Here is a 23304-nt window from a genome sequence, read left to right as displayed (position 1 = left end):
TCCAAAAAATATTTTAGAAATATAACATAATGAGGAGTCAAACTGGTGGAATGCTCCAATTGATTCTTCTCTCTGACAAAGTGACAAATATGCTGACTTCTAAGTGCATTCATACTGAACTGAATTTGTCAAGGCCAACATAGTAGGGTGGATTGGCTTCTAGACCCCTCCTACAAGAGTTGCTTTTCAAGTATCTTATGTAGATTAGTTCCAGATAGAGTTCTACATGTGCTATTAGTCTTCACACAACTGCCTCAGCAAACAACATTTGCTACAGGATGACAGCATATGCAGTGGCTGCAGGACAGAGACAGTGGTGAGAATTACATCTCAGATGTTTATTGTCTGGGATTCTTAGTTTCCCCACTGCACACACAGTAATTCCTCCTATAATGTTGCTTCCTTAGTGTACTGTAGTGCTCTTTTCCCTGGGTGTAACCGACAACTATCGTGGTCAATCAGTGCAGTACATCCAGGATAGTGCGAGGTCAATCTGCTGTACCATTAATGATATCTCATAAAGAGCTGTTTCACATGGTGCTAAAATTTTGGGGAATGTAACTTCTGTGTTACTGAAGGTATTGCTGTACTTGAAGAACATGAGACAGTGCAAGATAAACACCAAAGAACCACATACATCAAAAACACCAAGAACTATACACAAAGTCTCGTGAGTAGAAAGACAAGGATGGGTGCTTGAGTCTGTACAGGGGACAGAGATAACATTGTGCCACCAAAGAATATGTTATAAGGCCAGTAATAAAAATACACAGGGCCCACATTTTAATGCAACTTCACAATATTATATAATGCAGCAATTCCCAAACTTTTTAGTGCCACGACCCACCTCATCCTCTATGGCGGGTTGTGGCAGCATGCTCCTTGTACCTCTACAATGCCTTCTTAGGAGCTCCTGGAGACTACTTCCAGATGATGCCAGGCCCACAACCCACTCCAATGGCCTCCACGGGCCCCAGAACTTCCCATGGAAATGAATGGAAGTGATTTCCGGTTTGAAGATGTAACTTCCAGTTTGATTGGAAGTTGCTTCCATCCACAGGGCATTCTGGGTACCATGGAGGTCAATGGGGTGGGTTTGTGGGTATTGTGGAGTGGGGTGGGAAACTTGTGGAGGTTTCATACTGTCCACTGGTATGAGCTGAATGGGAATCTATACAAATTTTCATACATAATCTTAGCTTACTTAAACATCTGCTTGTCTGATACTACAGACTTAAGCCAACTGGTTATAGAAAGCTTATTGGAATGAAATATCAGCTGCCATCATACCCCGCAGTTTTCATCTGACACCAGAGTAACAATGCATCCTTTGCAGAACGGGTCTCCCGGCCTTCCTGAGTCTGAACAATGATGTCTTGAATCTAAATTAAAAGAAAAAGTATTCCACATTAAAAGAAATACCACTACAGATCCTTGATTACTAAGGTGTGTGTGTGTGTGTGTGTGTGTGTGTGTGTGTGTGTGTGTGCGCGTGCGCGCCTGTGAGCGTGGGGGGGATCCTGAACCGAACAGATAAACACATACAGTTTTCGTGTCCCTCCGTATCTGTGGGGGACATGTTCCTGCTGCTATGGTGAATACCCAAAACCCCTGTGAATCCTATACTTATGGTTGCTCCACACAAGTTCTCCTCTTTGCAACTCCGTGGCCTCTAAACTGCTTCCTCTGCTTGTTAGCGCTAATAAGGAAGCACAAAGAGGAAATAGTTTGGAGGGCAAGCACTAACAAGCAAGCATGAAGAAGTTACTCCAAGCAAGCCCTCCAAACTGCTTCCTCTTCAAGCCTACTTGTTAATGCTAACAAGCAGGAGCAAAGAGGAAGCAGTTGTATCTGGTGTCAATTTTCCACCAATAAAAGCAACAATCTTATGGAATATTTCTAGTGAGACTTGTTTCTAAGTACATATATCTAGGATTCCACTGCACATGTTCCAAACATACCCACACTAAATTCTTCTCTTTCCCTACTATCTGCAGCGTAAAAAGATGAATTCTCAGCTATGACTTTCTATTAACATTTCTATTGTAACAGAGCTAAGAAAACAGCCACATGTAATCTTTTGTGTTGGACAGTGTGGAAACCATGACATCCCTGTTCCAAAAGGCTTGCAGTTGAACTCCTTGAAAAACTAGCATTCTTTTGTAACACAAAGAGCCAGATAAGCACAACCAAAAGGATTAGGTGTCTCACAGCAGAACCATGTATATGTGTGGTTTGTTTGCACAAGCTTCAGAACAGACACAATTGAGATGAAATGCTTCAGAAAATTCTAAAACACACCCCCATCTTGCAGGACAAACGACTAGCAAAATGCATGATCAAGTTGAGCAGGAGCTTACAGTAACACAGAAGCAACAACAGAATTAATTCCCTTTCCTTTTTCTGAATCATACTTGAAGAAATCATCCTTGAGAGTAGCACTGAGACCTTCCAATGGAGGCTTGGAAAGTCATAAAAAGAGCTTTTGACAATGATTGGGCTGCTGCTTTTTTCAGAAGAAGAGGGAAAATTTCATGCTTTGGGAGCTTAAGATATAGCATTCCCTCTCCCCACCACCACTGCCCCACAACAGCATCTCATAGCCCTGGGTGGCAGATGCTGCCTATCTCCTCCAGTTTTCTTTGCACACATTATCAGCATTACAGTCAACTGCAGAAAAAGGATCGCGGATTCAGCAGACCTACGTTTCAAACACACACAGTGAAAGCCCTTGCTTTATCAGTGTACAAAAACACCAGGTCAACAACTTGCTCCAGCCTAGGGAAAAGCCTTCGAAGAAGTTGTCCACAGATGACAAGAAGGAATGTGGATTTGAAAACAACCCATTGGTCATTCTGTCAAGTATGATCTTTAGCCTTTTGCAGCTGCCCACACAGGGAATCCTACTGATTTTTCCCTCTTCTTTTTTGCTGAGGCACAGCACTCACCTGGAAGCGCAGGATGATAGTCCAAATGAGGCCCAGCACCAGACGGTGATTGCCATCAACAATGTCGTGAGACCCCATGTTCTCCAGATGTACACGCTGCTCCTTGAGGAACTGCAGGGCTTTGTCAACATTTTCCAGGCAGTGGATTCGCATGCGCCCTTTGGTGGGTTTAGGCTGTAAGGCAAGTTCAAAGTGCTTACTATGAAAGGCACCCCTTCTGCTCCCTGAACAAAGAGAGTCAAGTTGGATCTACCCTCCTTCAGGAAACAAATCTCAGTTTTTTCAGTGGTAAGTGGACTCCTGCACTCCTCAGTTTAAAAAACTTCTACTGGTCCAAGAAAATGGAAATTTTCCAAATGTGCAAATTCAATTACACTCAATAGGATGATAGGCAGCTATCCACAGTAAAGTTGCCTCCTAGCAAGCTACCTACTAGTGAAGGACTGTTAGGCAGGTCATGAATGAGGATTCCTGGATATTGTTTCATATTTCCCTTCAACATTAGGGCAACATGTCTTTTATACAGCTTTAGTTCTACAGAAGTCAGAAAAAAGAGGGAATTATACCAGCAGTTCTCCTGAAAGCACCTCCAGCAGTTTGATTAGCATCCGTCCATCTCGGAGGTCCATGTAGAGATCAGAAATGCGACAGGTCACTCGTGCCAGATGAGAATTCACCCATTTGGTGAAGGTTTTCTTCTGCACGGCTTCCCGCTCATCTGAAAATAGACAAAAGACGATCCTAATCAAGAAACTCACCACTATTCATTAAAATGCAGGATTACATGTATTCTTTGTGTTTCTGAAGACCTCAAGAATTTTTTTTGTTTCTTAAGTTAGTTAACTTCTAGACATTAGATATTATAGCTACAGAGAAAAGCTTAAATGTTCATGCAGTGCAACACAAGACCTCAACAGCCAGAAACATGCAGAAAGAGTTTTTTCTGTTTGTATTTAGTGTCTTGCACAGCTTCCTATCCTTCCCCTACAGCCATTCTTTTCTGGCACTCAATTCCCACAATCTGCCTATCACTACTCCTCAAAGAATGACACTGGTACAGTGATTAGTTTGTATTCAGATAGTGGGACTCCAAGGTCCAAACCCTCAATTCAGTCATGATGTGCACCGGATAAACATGTCACTACCATTTAACCCAGGGGTGTCCAAACCCCAGCCCAGGGTCCATTTGCAACCCTCAGGGACACCCAATCCAGCCTGTGGGGAGCTCCCAGTCTCTAATGAGCCTCTGGCCCATCAGAGACTTGTTGGAGCCCATGCTGGTCCAATGCAACTGCACACAGCGTGAGGACCAACTACTCAACCTCTTGTGTGAGCTGTGGGCCGAGGACTCCCTCCCTGCTTGCTGTTTCACATCTGTGAAGCAGCAGCGGCAGCTGCAAAGGAAAGGCCAGCCTTGCTTTACACACAGCCTTTTACAGGCCTTGAGCTATCATGAGACCTTCAGTCATTCATATAAGTTCCATCTATAACATATTCATTTATGCAAATTTATTCAAATTTTAAATGTAAGTTAATTTTTTCCTGCCCCTGACACACTGTCAGAGAATATGAAGCCCTCCTGTCAAAAAATTTGGACACCGCTGATCTAATATAATCTATCTCTCAGTCTTGCTGCACAAGCTAATAAAAATTCCACTATTATAATTCCCTCACAAGAAGGGGCATCAATTTAACAAATAACTTTTCTTCTCTCTCTTCCTATTCTGCCAATCCTTGCCAAAACATCTCACATTTTTTTAAACCCTGAATCTTGAAGTAAATTACTCAAAATAAGCACATTTAACACACCAGAAATGGGAAGCAAGGAAAGCAATCTATATATCACCAATTCAATTGTCACATGCTCTGTCAGGGGACTCTGGGATTGAATAAATGTCCCTATCTGAGGCTAGTGAAGTCTTACATAAGACTATGTGTGTTCGAGATTCCGAGCCTTCTTCAGGCACAACAGGGAGTAGAGGGGGGCTGTACCCAGGGACTGGTATAGCAGTATGGAGCTGCTGAACTGCCAGGCTTAGAAGAAATATTTACTAGAAACTTGACCTTCAGTCTTTGCCTAGTCAACACAGCAGTACCCTCTGCCCTTCGCATGAGTAAAACTTGAAAGCATATAATTACTTCGAAATAAGAATAAAGTAAGAGCTGCATAAGTACATTTCTGAACCCAGCTGCTTTGCCCATGCATCTTCGTAGACTTCCAGAAGTTCAATTACACAGATTACCTAAGGGAAAGTCAGTGGATTCATTTTGCAGACTTTGATCAGAAGCTGTGTGTTCACAATTTGGTACTTGAGTGCTAATTCTATTTCCCTTCAGCAGAACCTATTTGAATAGAATGCAGTTCACTGGCATCACTATACTATAAATTGTACTCATGTTTCCTCCCATCACATCCCCTTTCCCCCTCTGCAAAGAAAGAAACTGAAGGCAAGAAACAACCAAGAAAGTGCAGGAAGGGAAAGAGGCGCTAAGGTGATTCTTTAGCTTTTTCATTTGAAAATATAGTAGCTGGCAGAGTGACACCTCAGCTTCTGGGAAGAGGCTTGTGATGTGTCAATCTGAGTATCAGCCTGCATGATCAGTATTTCCGGAATGCAATTCTCAAGTTATGTGTCAAGGCAATTAAAATAGCTACAGCAGTTACCGGAATTACAGACAGTAACATTAGGGTACTTGAACCCATCTAAAGTGACAAACAGTACTTGGAGGCACAATAAAACTTAAGCATCCTCTTGGAATTTAATCATTCTGCCAAAATACAGGGCATATCTACAATTACGGACCCTCGTACTCAATCAAGAATCTACCCTTTAAGTCAGGGGTCTCCAAACTTTGCCCCCAGAGGGCCACATCAAATATCTGGCACGGTGTCGAGGGCTAGAAAAAAAATAAACTTTAAATATAAAATTTAAATCATTACATTAGAAATGGAACTTAATGAATGGGCTCAAATTTCCAGGATTTCTCCAAGCATCAACACACACCACAGAAATAAAGCACACACTCAAATGGACCCCCATTCCCTCGCCTCTCAAGCAGCTTACTGAAATATACAGGAGTAAATACCTCAAAACCAGCACATCACAGGAAATATCTGGAGTGTGTTTTGAGGGCCAGGGAGGCCTCCCCAACCCTCAGAAAATCTTCTAAGGTCTTCAGAGGGCACAAAAAGTTACTTCTGGTTTTTTGGGGGAAAACCAGGAAGTGATGTTTTTAGGCCTTTGGAAGGAGTTTGGAAGGCTGGGGAGGCTGTGTGCAGCCTCCCTGGCCCTGAGAACAACCTCCAGATGTGACTGGAGCACAGTTCTGGTTGTGTTCAGTCGAGTGGGCCAGAGGCTCTCAGGGGACCAGAGGCTGGTCACAGGGCGCATCTGGCCCCCGGGCCAGGGTTTGGAGACCCATGCTTTAAGTTATTCTTTAACCATCATGATTCTGAGGGCAAAAGAGTAGTTAATGTAGTCTCAGAGATATCTAATCTGAGCCAAATGATCTTGAGTATGCAGACACACTCAACATACACCTGAATGAAATACATTTCTTGGAACATGAGTTGGCCATAGAGCATAGTGTCAAAGGAAAGTGTATACCAACTCCCTAAAGAACACTGAAGTATGTATAGGAAGGAGTTTGCAGTCATGCTGGCCAGTCATTACTTTGATAGGCTAATAATTCAAGAGATGCTTTCTCAATAGGTAGACTCCACTGAAGCTTGGTAGAACTGCATGTCTCCACCTGATCAGAGGGGGTTAAGGCAGCGGATTTCAACTGCTGTGCCAAGGCACACTGGTGTGCTCCATGGGCAGCCAGAAAAAGCCTGGAAGAGCTGCCGGCAGCGCCAGCGTGGCGGGAGTGAGAGCGAGCAGCAAGCCAGAAGGTGGAAGCAGGTACGGAGCCAGAAGCAGCTGGCTGGAAAAGGAACCTTGAGAGACCCTTTTCCTTACTTGCAATGCCCCAAAGTGACCCTCCCTGCAATGCCTCCACTGGCAAGGCGTTGGCAGTAAGGGTGCTGGGCCACAATCCTATCCACACTTACCTAGGAGTAAGCCTAATTGACTATAATGGGACTTACTTCTGAGTAGACATATAGAGGCTTGGGCTCTTAGTTGCGCTCTTTCTTGAATACATGAGCAGGCAATTGACACTCTTCTCCCCCCCAGCTCCTCCCCTCCTGCACACACATTCCCCCATCCTAATTGCAGTTAACCCCTCTTACTGCCCCTCCCTCCCTCTTCCCCACCTTTCAAAGTCCAGAATCAGTTGCCTCACATTCTCTCTCTCTCTCTTCCTCCCAACCCAGTGAATCCTGCATTTATTGCAGCCACACCTTCTCACTGCCCCTCACTCCACATTTCTCCAGTATGTGCTCAGTCTCACCCCTCTTTGCCAACACTTCCTGGCATATCAATTGATAACAATATGATCACCTACTTCAAAACATTGTTCTTCCTTACCAAAAATCACACACTGTATACTTCCCTCTCCAAGCTTCTTGTGAATTTCTTTCATTGTCATGTAATGATCTAAGGCTGCAATCCTAACCACACCTTCCTGAGAGTAAGCCCCACTGAACCAAATAGAACTTACGTCTGAGTAGACCTGGTTAGGACTGTGTCCTTAGTTATATTAATTAAATTAATTGTAACATAATAATGTAATTAAAAACTAGTAGTGTGCCTTGACAACTTTAGTGCCTTATTAGTGTGCCGTGAGCTGAAAAAGGCTGCAAAAGGTTGGGTTAAGTTGATCTCTCCCCTCCTATGGTCAATGTAACAAAAGAAGTATTTTTAGCAACTTCTGGCTGAGGCAGACAAGAGAGTTTATTTGATCTGGAACAGGGACAGAAAAATGATCTTGAGACAGAAGTTAAGAGAAGATGCTGGAGGAAGCAGCAACCCTTAGGGTGCAGAAATGACCAGAGAACCAATATAGCCTGTTGTTTGTAAGGAGTCCTCTGCTGTCTAATTCCATCTAATGCTCAAACGGTATATTTGTAAATAAATAAAATATTACAAAGACAGCATAAGACTACAGGAATTTCTCCCCCCAAAACAAGTCAGCATTGCCCCTACAACTTCTCACCAGCTGGGGAAATGGGGCATACATGTCACAATATAACATATTTGCATATTTTTTGCATTCATTATGCTATATTTTTAGGCTTTTACTTAAAACGTTTTCATGAATGTACCTAAAAAACACAGCGTGTGGAGCAGTCTAACAATCAATACCTTAGTTCAGTGGTTTTTAAACTGGGGTGTCGCGACATCCCAGCCTGAAGGCCCTGGCCTCTGCCCCCAAAGGGGCGGGGGCAGCGAGGCGGCAGGGAGGAAGCAGCGAAGGGATCCGGGAAAGGGAAAGAGGGGGGACCCGGGAAACTATAGGCCGGTCAGCCTAACATCCATACCGGGTAAGATGGAGGAATGCCTCATCAAAGATACGATCTCAAAACACATAGACGAACAGGCCTTGCTGAGGGAGAATCAGCATGGCTTCTGTAAGGGTAAGTCTTGCCTCACGAACCTTATAGAATTCTTTGAAAAGGTCAACAGGCATGTGGATGTGGGAGAACCCGTGGACCTTATATATCTGGACTTTCAGAAGGCGTTCGACACGGTCCCTCACCAAAGGCTGCTGATAAAACTCCACAGTCAGGGAATTAGAGGACAGGTCCTCTCATGGATTGAGAACTGGCTGGAGGCCAGGAAGCAGAGAGTGGGTGTCAATGGGCAATTTTCACAATGGAGAGAGGTGAAAAGTGGTGTGCCCCAAGGATCTGTCCTGGGACCGGTGCTTTTCAACTCTTCATAAATGACCTGGAGACAGGGTTGAGCAGTGAGATGGCTAAGTTTGCAGACGACACCAAACTTTTCCGAGTGGTGAAGACCAGAAGTGATTGTGAGGAGCTCCAGAAGGATCTCTCCAGACTGGCAGAATGGGCAGCAAAATGGCAGATGCGCTTCAATGTCAGTAAGTGTAAAGTCATGCACATTGGGGCAAAAAATCAAAACTTTGGATATAGGCTGATGGGTTCTGAGCTGTCTGTTACAGATCAGGAGAGAGATCTTGGGGTGGTGGTGGACAGGTCGATGAAAGTGTCGACCCAATGTGCGGCAGGAGTGAAGAAGGCCAATTCTATGCTTGGGATCATTAGGAAGGGTACTGAGAACAAAACGGCTAATATTATAATGCCGTTGTACAAATCGATGGTAAGGCCACACCTGGAGTACTGTGTCCAGTTCTGGTCGCCGCATCTCAAAAAAGACATAGTGGAAATGGAAAAGGTGCAAAAGAGAGCGACTAAGATGATTATGGGGCTGGGGCACCTTCCTTATGAGGAAAGGCTACGGCGTTTGGGCCTCTTCAGCCTAGAAAAGAGACGCCTGAGGGGGGACATGATTGATACATACAAAATTATGCAGGGGATGGACAGAGTGGATAGGGAGATGCTCTTTACACTCTCACATAATACCAGAACCAGGGGACATCCACTAAAATTGAGTGTTGGGCGGGTTATGACAGACAAAAGGAAATATTTCTTTACTCAGCGTGTGGTCGGTCTGTGGAACTCCTTGCCACAGGATGTGGTGCTGGCGTCTAGCCTAGACGCCTTTAAAAGGGGATTGGACAAGTTTCTGGAGGAAAAATCCATTAGGGGGTACAAGCCATGATGTGTATGTGCAACCTCCTGATTTTAGAAATGGGTTATGTCAGAATGCCAGGTGCAAGGGAGGGCACCAGGATGAGGTCTCTTGTTATCTGGTGTGCTCCCTGGGGAATTTGGTGGGCCGCTGTGAGATACAGGAAGCTGGACTAGATGGGCCTATGGCCTGATCCAGTGGGGCTGTTCTTATGTTCTTATGATCCCCAGGATCACATCTCATGGGGCTGCAGGAACTAGGATGTACTCACCAGTCTCTGCAGCAGCCTCCTGGGGGTGCGGGGAGCCCTGTGCCAGCATCTGCAGGGCTCCCCAACCTTCCAAAAGTGAAAGTGGAGCGATGGTGCTCCACTTCCAGTTTTGCTGAAGTGGAGCGCGATCACTCCACTTTAAATTTCTGCAGGCTGGGGAGCCCTGCAGACGCTAGCACAGGGCTCCCCACACCCCCAGGAGGCTGCTGCAGGGACTGGTGAGTGCATCCTAGTTCCTGCAGCCACCCTGAGTGACGCAATCCTGGGGATCCTGCCTTCCCCCTCCCCCGCCTCTGCAAGAACTTACAGTGGTATAAACTCTCCTAGAGAGTTTGAAAACCGCTGCCTTAGTCTCTCATTAATCCACATTTGTTTTTTACTAAAACATACCAACATCCTCTTCTGCTTTTCCCTTATACATCTCCAGTGTCATGTTAGGAAAAGATTGCTACCTGTTTTTTGCACATTTTCCCTGTAGGAAGAAACTGCATTTTAAGTGTGCCTACTCTCATTGCAGTAGGGTGTTTTTCCTCATTCAATAAGCTTCAGGCTCCTCAGGGCTTAAAGAGCTTTTTAGACAAACTGATGGGTTCTAATACAAGAGCAACTGGGGAGTGAATAATATTTACAGAATATGGCCTCTGTTGGTTCAATTATTATTCTGGATTTTGTTAAGAGTTCTGACTTGAGGCATATGCCCAACTGAAGTCTTCATAAGAGGAATGGGACTGCACATAAAGTATTAAAAGGCACATTCATTACTTTTGGGTCAATCAACCTAGGCTTTCTCTTCCTTAGTGAATGAACAGTATTTAAGTTAGGATTTCCCTTATCACAGGGAACCTAGAGCAGGTCCAGTAATCAAATGAACAATTCACCTGCCAATACATGGTTTATCTATCCTTGAGCTATAGCTATACTTAGCTTTTCAGTTGCTTCACAGAACTTTAATCCTCAAGGTTCCCAAGTTAAAAGCATGAAAGTTAAAAATTTAAAACTTGTTTAAACTGTAATGGTTTAAGAATACAGGGTGCCCCCCCACATCTACAGATCCTGTATCTGCATAATGGGTCCACCACCACCCCTGCACACCCCCTCCAGAGGTGCCCACAGCCTCTGCTAGACTCAGAATGACTCTGAATCTGAAAAAAAAGCAACTTCTAGTTTTTCGAACAAACAGAACTGATGTTTTTAATGCCTTTTAAGGCATTAGGAGGCCTGGGGAAGTCCTCAGTGGCAGCTCCCCTTGCCTCCAGAGGGTGGGCCCTCATATCCATGGATTCAGCTATCTGCAGGGGGTTCTAGAACAGAACTCTCCATGGATATGGGGCCACGCCTGTACCATCTCATACCAAGACTGGAGAGGACTGTCTCACTAACAGTTATGGGTTAGAGTAGACAAGAGTGATGCAGAAATAACATGAGGACATTCCCTGGCTTACATACCAGAAGCTGCCAGACGAGGTGGTCAGGTTGGTCCCTTCTGCCCTTGAAATACGGTTTCATATGGAAATATGAAATTTTTAAAAAAGAAGAATCCATGGCATTCCACAAGCAGAATACTCCCCAAGCTTAATTTTGTCTCCAACATCTGCCTGCAGAAGCCCCTTTGGAACTGAAGGCCTTCTGCTAGCATAAATTCCCACCTCTTACATAAATTCCCACCTCTTACATCTGTCTGTGCTTAATTATCCACAGTCTTGACATAGATTTGTTCTGCCAAATATTATATTTCAGCAGATAAGACGTTAGCCAGCTTTTTTTCTCACAAGTGCATGTCTGTCAAAAGTTTTAATTGTGTTGTTCTGCAGACACTGGATTGCTTTTCATTTCATCTCTAAAGACATACTGCAGAATCTGGCAGTCATTATAATGATCTCCTATATTTCTCCAGTTTTGGAAAACAATGGTGTGCTATGGTTGCTACTGATTTCACCTTGTGCAGAGATTCTCTTTCAAAAGAGAAGAATGCCCCCACACACAGTGGAGGTAACAGGCAAAGGTAAGTGAGTAAAGGGAGTAGAAAGACAAATGAGCACAATAGGAGGCAAGTGGCCTCTGTAGAGTGTATATGTTGGAGGAAATTAAAAATAGTTTCCTCTTTGGGGGGGAAGCAAGGTAGCTTAAGCAGTAGACCCCCCCCCCTTTGGGTATCACCCCAGGGAACTTCCCTCACCCAGCTGACTGCTAATTAAAAAAAAAAGACAAAGGGGCAATGGCTTGTTAAAGTTGCAAAAAAAGAAGTTATTTACTTACAGTTCCATTGAGTGTATATTTACAGCATCTGTTTAGGATCAGAGGTTCAGCTAACACTTAGAGATAGCAAGGCCCTGGAGCTGCCTCGCCCTACATGCCTTGTGCTCAAGATGGCCTGGGCATCAGAGCCCTGGTGTGCACATCTTAACAGGTCGGTGGTCAGAGGACAAGAGGAAGTGCTCAGAGGAGAAGGGAAGGATAAAGGGTTAGGGCCACACCCCACAAGGATCACAGAGAGAACAGGTAGAAAGGTCAGATTCACTGGGCCATAGCTTGACCCCTTCTGGACAGCATCCTGCCCCCTCTGGACAGCAGACGGCATTGCACCAACTCTAACAGTATATGCTTGTATATGGAAAGATGCTATGTAGCTTGTATATGCTTGTATATGGAGAGATGCTCCAACAACATCCTATGACAGCATTTCTCAACATTTGTCCCTCGATGTACTACTTTGCGTGGTCCACCTATTGCAAGTAACTGGCAATGATGTCATCACAAGATACTTCCAGATTGGGAGGCCAGATGAGATGTGACAAACACCAGTAAGAAGCTCAGGGCAGATAGAAGAGCATTTTCGAGCATGCAAAAAGTCCACGCTGGAGGTCCACCCACCAAACCTAGTCTCCTACCACTGTGTGCATTGTGTTGCGTTGTTGGTCTTGCTGCTAGGTGGCAGGAGTCTGAGGGGTACCATGGGACACCACAAGTACCATGGGACACCATCTCAAGTACCACTGGTTGGGAAACACTGGCCTATGATTATCACTATCTAAGAGTCAAGAAATCACCACCCAAAATAATAAAACATATACCGCACAAACTCGCCTATAAATCTTTCTCACAGATAAGTTGAGGGCAGGGTTTGCGCCAAAAATCATGGAACTTTCTATGACCCTTGGATAAGTCAGGGATTAAACTTAGGGCGGTGACTGACTATAGTTTTGTCTGACTGTACCCGAGCCCAGATCCTGAAAAATAACCTACCACTAATTGTTACCTAAGAACTGTACAGTCTCTAATTTATTAAAAACATAATAAAAGATCATAAGATACATTTTTATTCTTTTTAAATTCTGGTCTTCACCACCTTTTTGTAAACACTATCAGAGTAAGTGCAACATACCAGTAAAACAGTGGTTCCCAACCTGGGGTTCATGTACCCCCAGGGGCATGCAACAGGACCTTTAGGAGTACTTGAAAAAGAATGGAATAATGGCAGAAAAAGGCAGGTAGTGCTCCAGAATGCCTTGCAGGGTGAGCAAGGTAGGAAGGGAGGTAGCTAGTTGGCTGTGAAAGCCCCACCTGTAGCTAGTATTTGGTCATCAATTCATGTATGAACCAGTGATTGAAAACCAGCACAGTAAAAAAGCTGAAACATAATATCGAAAGCGACCAATCACCCAGAATTTCTCAAGACACTTCTGGTGCAAAACAGTGTAAAGGCATAGTCTTCAGTTCTTCAAACAGATAAAAAGAGAAAATACTGTGATGAATACATGATGTCTGGGTTTTCACAGAGAGGAGATGAGGGCTTTTATTAATAATTACAAACATTTTGCTAATATGAAGGGTACAATTTATGGGAATAGACTGCAAAGGGATATGCAAGTGAAAAAGGTTTGGAACCACTGCAGGAGAACCATGAATCAAATCCACCCTTAAGGTGTCTGGTGTGTTAAAAAGATCTACATATAACATACAACTTAAAACACATAACTGGGAGTGTGCAACTCAATTCACAGCAGAGAGAAGAGCAAGTGCAGCTGCATATAGTTGCAACCCTTTTTACTCAGAAGCACACCCACTGCTTTCCATGGGTGTTATGCTTAAGTAATAGTGCACTGACTTGTGGATGGCATCCTGGTGTTGAAAAAAACAGACCTCTGCCAAATGCAAGCATTTGCAAAAGGGAACCAGGCTGCAGCAGCATTTGCAAAATGGAACAAGGAGAATAAAAGGTTAACTTTGGGAGGAATTTCCCAGGTTACCACAGAAATTAACAGCCCTCTAATGATCGCTGAATTGCTTCTAATCTTCAAGCTGTGCCTGCTGCTTGAAAGCAACTACTTGAAACAAAACTCAGGACAGGATGGAGTTGAAAAGCTCTGCCCTCTTATCGACCTCGGGGATAAGGCTATAATTTCAGCTTGATTTCGGCTATATCGGCTAATTCGGCTTGATTTTCGGCTAATTTCGGCTATAAGATAAGGTTATAATTTCAGCTTGATTACTTGGCAAAAATTATCTACCTATTTAAGATCTAACAGAGGCTTATAGAACTTGTGACCCATCAAGCCAAAGTGGGTCATCAGAGTCTGGATGAGCCTGCTATATCAATTGTCTGTCTGGAATTACAAAAATAGAGGGGTGTCAGCTATCTGTCATATCGTGATACATGGCTGATAGGCTGTCTGGCTTGGTGAGCCACAAAGCATATAGGTCTGCTCTTAAGATGTTGTAAGGAAAACAAAGGGATAGCAAGAAAGAAGGGCTCCCACTAGAGTGTACTATAGCTCTAAAGAGGACAAAAAGTTAGAGATCAGCATGACAGATAACATTGCAGGTAGCAAATGTAGCATATACCTGCCAAAGCTTTGATCCGCGATCTCTCAAACAGCCTGGCAGAACTGTTGTCATTGTCCAGCTCATCATCAGAAGCTTCCCAACGGGCATTGATTCGGCTGTACTGCTGCTGAATTTCCAAGTGATCAAAATCAGTGGCTGATGTCATGTTCTGGTTGTTTTGCAGTTCTTGCTTCAGTCAACATGAAAAGGTGCCTAAAGGAAAGCAAACCAAAGTATTAACCTTCCTGGGGGAAGAACCACTCTTGATCTCCCACTGTCACAAACACAGACACTCCCCAGTGCAAACTCCAGTGTAATTCAGGAAAGCAGCAAGGCATAACTGCCATCTGCACATAATGTATATTTCCAGTTCCAGGTTTCTTCATGTTATGAAATACTGCAGCAGCCACAGGATTTTTGAATGTATCTGAGTTAACCGTGGCCAGTAGGTGGGGATATAACTTACAAGCAAACTGCATTTCCCAAAGCAAAGCCTGGTTTACTGAGTATAATGCTGGTCTCGAAGGTAAGATGTGTCAAAAGTGCTATCCAGAAACGAAATAAACGTTAGTAGGAAAACTGGTCAAAGAGCAGTATGAGGTACTCCCAACGTGCTGCCAAAGAGATGACAGATTTGCCTTCTTCAACCTTCCAAAACAGCAGAAGGAAAGAGTCAAATAATGTATTCAGCCAATCAAGCTCAAGCTATTTTGCTAACCTAGACAAAATTTAGTTTTGTGTGCATGTGCACTCACGCGCACGCACACACACAGAGTTTGTATACACGGGTGAGAATTGTGTTCCTCTCACTAGAGCTTTCCTAAGTGCAATCCCTTTTCCCTACTCCATACAAGTCAATGAAGTCCTTTGCTACATTCATTCGCATGGTGTGAAAGTGGTGTGTGGGAAGGCAAACTACAATCAAGAAAATTAAGAAAGGGGAGAAAAGATACAACTGATTCCAAACCTTAGATATTTTTATCCAAGGATCTGTGAGTGAAGAATTGTGAGGAATCAGGCAGGATCTGCAGTCTGCCCATTAGGATGGGCCACCCTGCAGTAAATAGATAACATAGAAAAGTGAGTTAAGAAAAAATTTCAAGGTGGCAAAACACACACCTTATCTCAACTTATTTTGGATTTCTCATTCACTTTACAAGTGTACTAGGAAAAATGTAGTATACAAAAAGCGAATTCTATGGAGATATATAAAATACCTAAATAGACAAGAGATGCAATTTTCTTCCACCAAAATTCTCCATACGTGTTTGCCAACAGCAAGGCAAGGCAGCTTGATCAAGGGGCAGCTCTTAAGGATTTCTACATTCACACAATCTACAGAGTTTTAGTTAAGTTGGCTTTGTCCTACAGCAGTCCATACAATACCTTCTACAAGGCAGCAAAACAACTGCTTTGACAGGACAATTTCCAGCACAAAAAATGGGAAATGTGTTAACCCCTCCCTTCTTTGCTATTCAGGACAGTCTCAAATCTGACTGGGCCCCTGCAACTGATTCTTTTCACAACAAAAGGACTGCTTCTTCCTGTTTAAGTCCATCTACTGCAGATGGGTTAACACAGGGGAGTCCTAACTTCCAGCTGCCAGAGTCACATCACTCAGTCTTGATTATAGTGAGTTGGAGCAATTCAGTTACGGAAAACAGATACATTCTGTACATAATTCTAAGAATTTTCATAATAGGAGTTCTCAGAGCAAGTAACCCGGTGTAGCATCACTTCATCTAGCAGGAGGAAGATGTGTGGAGGTGGGTAAGAGTGGGGGGGGGCAAGAGAAGGAATGGGGCAATCCACACATTATAATACCACTGGACAGTGGGCCAGTCAAAATATGTTGGTGAGCCAGATGTGACCTGTAGCTGGAAGACCACTGGGTTAAGCTCATGTGTAGTTTGGCACTCAGTCTAGACTAACTTATGCCAGAATAGCACAGCTAATTGCTAATTAAAGAGGTTTATATCATACTTTTTTGATACTATTTTGTTTTCAGTGTTAATTATACCTGTAGTATACAGACAGCCCTATCCAATTCAGACTCCATGCTCACAGTACAACCACCACCATCATCTAAGTCAGCCGTTTTCAACCACAGTGCCGTGGCACACTGGTGTGCCACAAGTGGTCCATAGGTGTACCACAGGAATTTGAGGGAAGTCATTTATTAGTAGGGCCAATGGGGTAATGTGAGCCCCCCACTGGCAGCATGTTGTGTCTTGTCAAGTGTCAAAAATCTGATGGTGTGCCTTGACAATTTCAGTGCCTTGTCAGTGTGCTGTGAGAAGAAAAAGATTGAAAATAGCTGATCTAAGCTCATCTAGGCAACACCACACCAGCACAAGCCTCCTAGTAACATTGGTACAGCCCTTCCCAGTAACACCAACAGCATTCCCAACAGAGCCCATCATCCTCAGAGACAGGTTTGAGCCCAGCAAAAGGACGTGCCCTAACCAGTAAGGTGCTAACCTTTTGCATGACTGTCCAGAAGCATCCATGGCCAGGATAAAAAAAGAGGGGGAGGCAGCTTTAGAGCCCACACTGGCTACTCCACAATGCTAACCATTCAACCACAGCAGGAGACAGGTAAAGAGAGTCTCATCTGCCATTTAACTTCTTGCATCACAGCAAAATAGGCACACCTGGCTGGGAGATTGTAGCACATGGAACTACCAGAGGGAACACTGCATGGACCAATCATTGGGCTGGTATGTGACACAGGGTGCATACTGCAACAGCCCACCCATCTAGCCACACCCACCCATGCCCCTTTTTTTCATTGCTGGCATCTGCCAGCATGGCTGTCTGTATGCTGCCCTCCCCATCTCCCTGCAACTGTCTGCTGTACATCATGGCAGCTGAGAACAGGAGGCTCATGACTATAGAACAGGATTGTCCAAACATTTTGGCAGGAGGGTCACATCATCTCTCTTACACTGTGTCAGGAGCTGGGGGGAAAAAATTAATTTACATTTAAAATTTGAATAAATTTACATAAATGAATTTATTAGAGATGGAACTTATATGAATGAATGAAGATCTTGCAGTAGCTCAAGGCCTATAAAAGGCATTGCACAAAGCAAGGCCGGCCTTTCCTTCACTGCTACAGCATCACAGACGTGAAATAACAAGTAGTGGAGGGAGCCCTCGTCCCACAGCTCAGGTGAGAGGTTGAACAGTCGCAACTGAGAGCAGTTGCGTCAGGCCAGCATGGGCTCCAGCAAGTTCCCAAAGGGCCAGGAGCTCATTGGAGACTGGGAGCTCCCCAAGGGTCGGATTGGGAGCCCCCGAGGGCTGAAAATGGCCCCCGCATTGGGGTTTGGGCACCCCTGCTAAAGAGGAGCATTCCCCCCCAAGCCAGAGAGCAGAGAGTCTTCCCACCCTGAGGCTAGCTGAGGTAAGAAACAACTAGGGTGGGACAAACAGATCCCTATCTGCTAACAAAAAGAGAACAATTATGATCATGTCAGAGGTTTTTATTGAACTATTATTAGTAACATAACAGAATCTGAAGAGAAGCACACAAGTGGGGTTGTCAGCCATGTCCTCCCAGCAGTGCAACTGCAAGATATTCAACAAACACGTAACATTTGTGAGGGGCAAGAGGTTGTTTACGCAAAGTGCTATCTGTGGCCAAGTGCTCTTTCATCGTGGTTCCTATCACCAAAGTTCCCTTGAAAGACAGAGCTGTATCTTCCCATTCCATGAACCCTATAATCTGAGTTGAAGACTCCCAGGCAGGGATTTATATACTGGGGGAGGTGTGCTGTGATTATTTGTGCTGTATCTATGCTCCACTGTAGAAAAGTGGGCAGGAGGAAGAAGATGAAATTTTCTAGTGCAGGAATGGCCAATCCCCAGCAGGCCACGTACCACTTTTTATGTACATAATCTCAAATGCGCCATTCCACCTTATTTCAACCCTTTCTGGACCTGCTCGGGTGCTTTCGCCGGCCCATGTGATCTGCTGAGCCTCCACTCTGCCCTGCCTAGGCCCTCGTTGCTCCCTTTCTGGGCCTCAAGCTAGGAGGAATGCTGTGCGCTCACCACTGTAGAGTCCTGCATCAACCACCCGGGCTGTGACAGGTGACTTTGAGTACCAACAAAGTGTCTGCATGCCACTAGTGGTACATTTGCTGCGGGTTGGCCACCCCTTTTCTAGTATTTTCCCTTCCCAGTTATTACTCCTAGTCATGCCAGCTCTATCATTGGTGTAGCACTGGGGGCATGTCTGACATCTGTGGGGATTAGGATAATCCCCACAAATGCCCCACCCATACCCTGCCCATGTTACGCCCCAATCTCCTCCTTGTTTTGGCATCTCTACTGTCGGAGTTTCAATGACGTGGTGTTTTACTAATGTTGCTCCAGCATCTGCAGCTGGAGAGTGGACCCCGCAGGTGGGGCTGTCACAGCACCAGGGTACATGGAGACACATTTGTGCATCTCGAGGACAGGATTGGGCCATTAGGGTCACAGAACAGAATTTGTGTCAGCTGGTGGATTTCATAATCCAGTCAAAACAGATGTGCTTAAACGCCACTGAAATTAGCATGACCTAAACAAAGTAAAGGACTTACATCTGTTGATTTCTGTAAGACTTAAGTGTGTTTACTTTCTCTGGATTTCTTACAGTTTCTTCATGGTGATTCCAGCCACGGCCTTAACAGAAGACAGTGATACACATTTAATTGATCTGGTCTTACTCAGAGAAATTGGTTCAGTGGAACTAAATGTGGAAATACAGTTACAAGTTTATGTTTAAGCAGCTAATAAGGATTAAATGTCTCACACAATTTAGTAAGTGCTCAGTTGATCAGCAATTGTTGAGAGCATGGACAAAACCTAAAGCCTTGCTGATAGGATGAATGTTTCTTCAATATTTTGCAGACAAGAGTCACATTCCAATTGCAGAAACTTGAGGTGAAATTCTTTTTCAGTTGGACTATGAGATAAAACAGGTCATTCCTACCTGCTGCTCACTGACAAAGTTGTACAAAGCAGCGACTCACTCCCCACTCAAGCCCCACTGTACACAGCCATCTCAATCTTCTACACCTGTTGCCCTCTTCCTCTACTCCAGTTTCAAGCACTGCTCTTCACAATCAGATTACTTATCTGGCAGGTATACTCACAAACATACCTACTTCATCGCATAAGTCATATACTGAATAGGCTGAAATCACACATTAAAATACTTTAATGATCATTCAGGAATGCTTCCCTCCTTCAGTTAATGCACACTGCTAATGAACACCATTCACAAAGTACGCTTCCCTCGCCTTATAATGTCGTCATATGTTCTCCAGCATATGTGGAAGAGATTTGAAACGTCACTGCCCTGTGACTAGACTCGGATACAATCCCATCATATGATTAGGGACCGTATTCAACCTCCTCCTTTCCTGCATTACCTGAATCACTACTGTCGCCTTAATCACACACACACACACACACACACACACACACACACCTCCAATCCATTTCACCAATGCAGATTCACCCTATCCCACTCTGACAAAACTAACAGGACTGAGGGAAATTTTTTTGTCAATTTCATTAATTCAGTTTACCTTCAGCCTCCCCCTTCATAAGGCATATTTATTCCACAAATGCCCCTTAGCTTTTGCTGCTTTAAAAAATAATAATAATAAGGTATTACTTGGAAGGCAGCAGATGACCACCATCTTTCAAAACAGGGTAAGAGAACTATACCTGTTATACTACCAAAGAGGCATTTCTGTAAGAGGAGGAGAGATTTAAATGTGAAAAGTGCACTATAAAAAAAAGGTTGGTGGAAGACAAAAAGCATGTTTCAGATAGAATGAATTGCTCAAGGTGATACAAAAGGCAAGAGGGTTGAAATAAGATTGTATTTCCACCTTCCTGCATGACTAACCAATTTAAGGGTGCAATCCTAACCAACTTTCCAGTACGGACATAGCTGTGCCGATGTGGCATGCTCTGTATCCTGCAGTGGGGAGGCAAGTCAAGGGGGCCTGCTCAAGGTAAGGACATGTTTGTTACCTTACCTTGGATCTGCATTGCGGCTAAGTCACTGCTGGGAAATTGGTTATGTTTGCACCCTAAAAGTCTAAGACAAGTGAATTCAAAACTGCATTTTTGTCTTTCGCACATCAACAGTTTGAAAGAGATTCAAAAGCACTTTAAATGGCAGGTATGAAATTTGTCTTACCACCACTCTTTCTTTCAGTGTTTCCTACTACAGAGGCAGTTTAATAAATGTAAGCTGGAAATACAGGAAGCTGCATTATATTAAGTCAGATAATTGGCCCATCTAAGAACCAAATCCTATCTCATAGATTAAACACTGCAAATTAAACAAAGCTGTTGAGATTCCCCATTGCCACCAACAGTAACTGACAGCCCAATCCTACCTAAATTCTCATGCAGTGATGCAGCAGCATTGGCACAGGCTGTGTTGCACCCAGCCAGAGAATTTTGGCTGCTGGAGGCCTCCTTGAGGTAAGAGGACATTTGTCCCTTGCCCCAGGATAAGCCCCAGAAGACACAACGAGTCAACTCTATAGCTAGCACAAGTTCACATTGATTCATGTAGGGGATCAGGCCTGGGAAGGAGGCAGAATACAGTACACATTAGCACTGCTGATTCCACCCCCTTCTGGGCCCAATCCACCCTCCCCCACCCTGCTCCATGCCCTGGCCCCTTCTCCCACCCCTGCACCAGATCTGCTCCTGTGGCATCCCTGTGAGTGCTGGTGCCAACAAGAAGGCTCCAGCCTTCCCACCAGCACAGCCAGGCCTTGCTCTGTCACAAAGTGTTTTATGGCACTTTTGCAATAGCACAAAGGCTAGGTGCACCAGTGGAACATACATTCTACTGGTGCGCCACTTGGCCAGGAACAGGTTGTGGGTGGTCCAAAAGGAGAAGGCAGCCTGGAATAATGCGTAGACAGGTAAGATATTTTTCAAAATGACTATCTGGTCAGCAGTTATTATGTAGGCAGTCAGTTTCTGAAGTGAAACCTGCCTCTTTTCTCAGAAGCAAATCAATTTTCTAAGTCATAGCCCCTGAAGTTTAGATTTTTAAAATCTCACTGAAGTAACTATCTTGCAGGTACAACATTCCTTCCCTGGAGACAAGTGAGTTTGTTATTTTTACTGTACCACTGCAATCAACTTCACCATCCAAATGCTTCCACCTTTTCTGCCTTTCTTGTGATGATCAAAGTATATGTATGACACTGAACCTCTCTCCAGGCTTTCTGTCTGAAAGCCTTGCAGTACTGGTACTTCAATGCCTTTGGCCTGGGCATCAAGCTCTCTAGAAAGTAGTAACTCCCTGCACAAACTGTCATGCCAAATACTTTTCTAATAATACCTTCCCTGCTCCAACATTCCTGTCATAAGACGATACCCAAATGTTCAGAAATTTCTGTGTACTGGAATTGCTTCCATGATCACTGAAACAGAACCCTGACATGGCTCTGAACAGGAAGTAAGTAAAGAATGTACGACAGCACAGGCACTTGTACAGCACATGAAGGGAACGGTTCATTGTTTCACAGCTCTCTCTTTCTCAAGAGTTCTATGAGGACTAAATTTTCAGGGTCTCAGCTTCATTGGTATTAAGGAAGCAAGTCAGGCCACCAAGTGCTCAAGCTGCTTGGCAGTTAATACGATCTGGGGATGCTGAGCCAAATACGGACAAGATGTAAATCAATCTGTACCTGCAGATCACGAGAGGGCCTGTTTCTCTGGGTTGGCATGTTTACCATCAGCCAGCCTCTAAATCTCTCTGCAGTGCCTTCTGCCCTCTCCCTTGGGAGAGAAGACCCTGGAACTTGAAGTATGACATCAGCTGTCAAGGACCAGATAAACCTGCCACACACACCTCTACTTTTTTAATACAGTGTACCTTTTCATGGATCATAACTGCAAACTACTTTGAGAGTCAATCTTGGTTAGGAGCAATGGGACAATCAGGTTTTTGAAACAACATAATAATCTGGAAAATATGTTTCGCAAAGGCAAAAGTGAGATATATGTATGCTAAGAGTAGCAATCCTCTTTTCAAACCATTTTCCTCTCTGGAAAAAATAAGAAACCCACTATTATCTTTCCACAGCACCAGGGAAAGCTCTCAAATATCCCAGAAGCCTAGTGAAAACTTTATTGCTAAACTGAGCCACACCCACCGGAATTCTAGCCCCTTGCAACTTAACAGATGGGCTATCTGGGTTTTTTGTGACTAGTCTAGCCTCTCCCCCAACCCCACCCACTGACTCCCATGTGCAGGCTCCGATATGAATATTTCTTGTCTACTCAGTCTAGAGCCAACATAGTGAAGTACAATGAACATTTGGGAATGTTCTCTGCACTCTATGGTTAGCATTAATTAAATTAGGTGTTACCAAAAAATGACTTTTTGCTAGGAACACACAAAACTTTGTTCTGGAGCCAATGTCTTTAGGGCACATTTGCTGACCCAGATATGGCCCCTTTTCTCCTTGCATTACAGTAGTCTACTTTTGTTTCTTTTCTTTCTTCGTAATTATTTTTTCTTGTTGCTGATTGTCATGGAAGAAATGGTGGTGCAAAGAAAAAA

The 23304-nt window shown here is 44.1% G+C and overlaps 1 protein-coding gene across 7 annotated transcripts in view; it reads right to left on the bottom strand.

Moving 5' to 3' along the window:
- The window catches only part of SPTB (spectrin beta, erythrocytic), a 139036-nt gene that overhangs the window by 72539 nt on the left and 43193 nt on the right, over nucleotides 1-23304 (bottom strand). For 6 of the 7 annotated variants that reach the window (XR_010793526.1, XM_066611528.1, XM_066611530.1 and 3 more), the window contains exons 2-5: nucleotides 14721-14915; nucleotides 3515-3666; nucleotides 2949-3122; nucleotides 1291-1382 (exon numbers count right to left, since the gene is read on the bottom strand). Coding sequence is in view for 6 of the 7 variants with exons in the window: in XM_066611528.1 (XP_066467625.1) it covers nucleotides 1291-1382; nucleotides 2949-3122; nucleotides 3515-3666; nucleotides 14721-14868 (566 nt within the window). In the remaining variant the exon portion in view is untranslated. Of the gene's footprint in view, nucleotides 1-1290; nucleotides 1383-2948; nucleotides 3123-3514; nucleotides 3667-14720; nucleotides 14916-15669; nucleotides 15754-23304 lie in introns of those variants that run through there. The other variant, XM_066611529.1, reaches the window with a different exon arrangement.

Source organism: Tiliqua scincoides, chromosome 1 (assembly GCF_035046505.1).
Source record: "Tiliqua scincoides isolate rTilSci1 chromosome 1, rTilSci1.hap2, whole genome shotgun sequence".
Lineage (NCBI taxonomy): Eukaryota > Metazoa > Chordata > Lepidosauria > Squamata > Scincidae > Tiliqua > Tiliqua scincoides.
The sequence above is the reverse complement of the archived record's forward strand: the minus strand, read 5'-3'. Positions and strand labels throughout refer to the sequence as shown.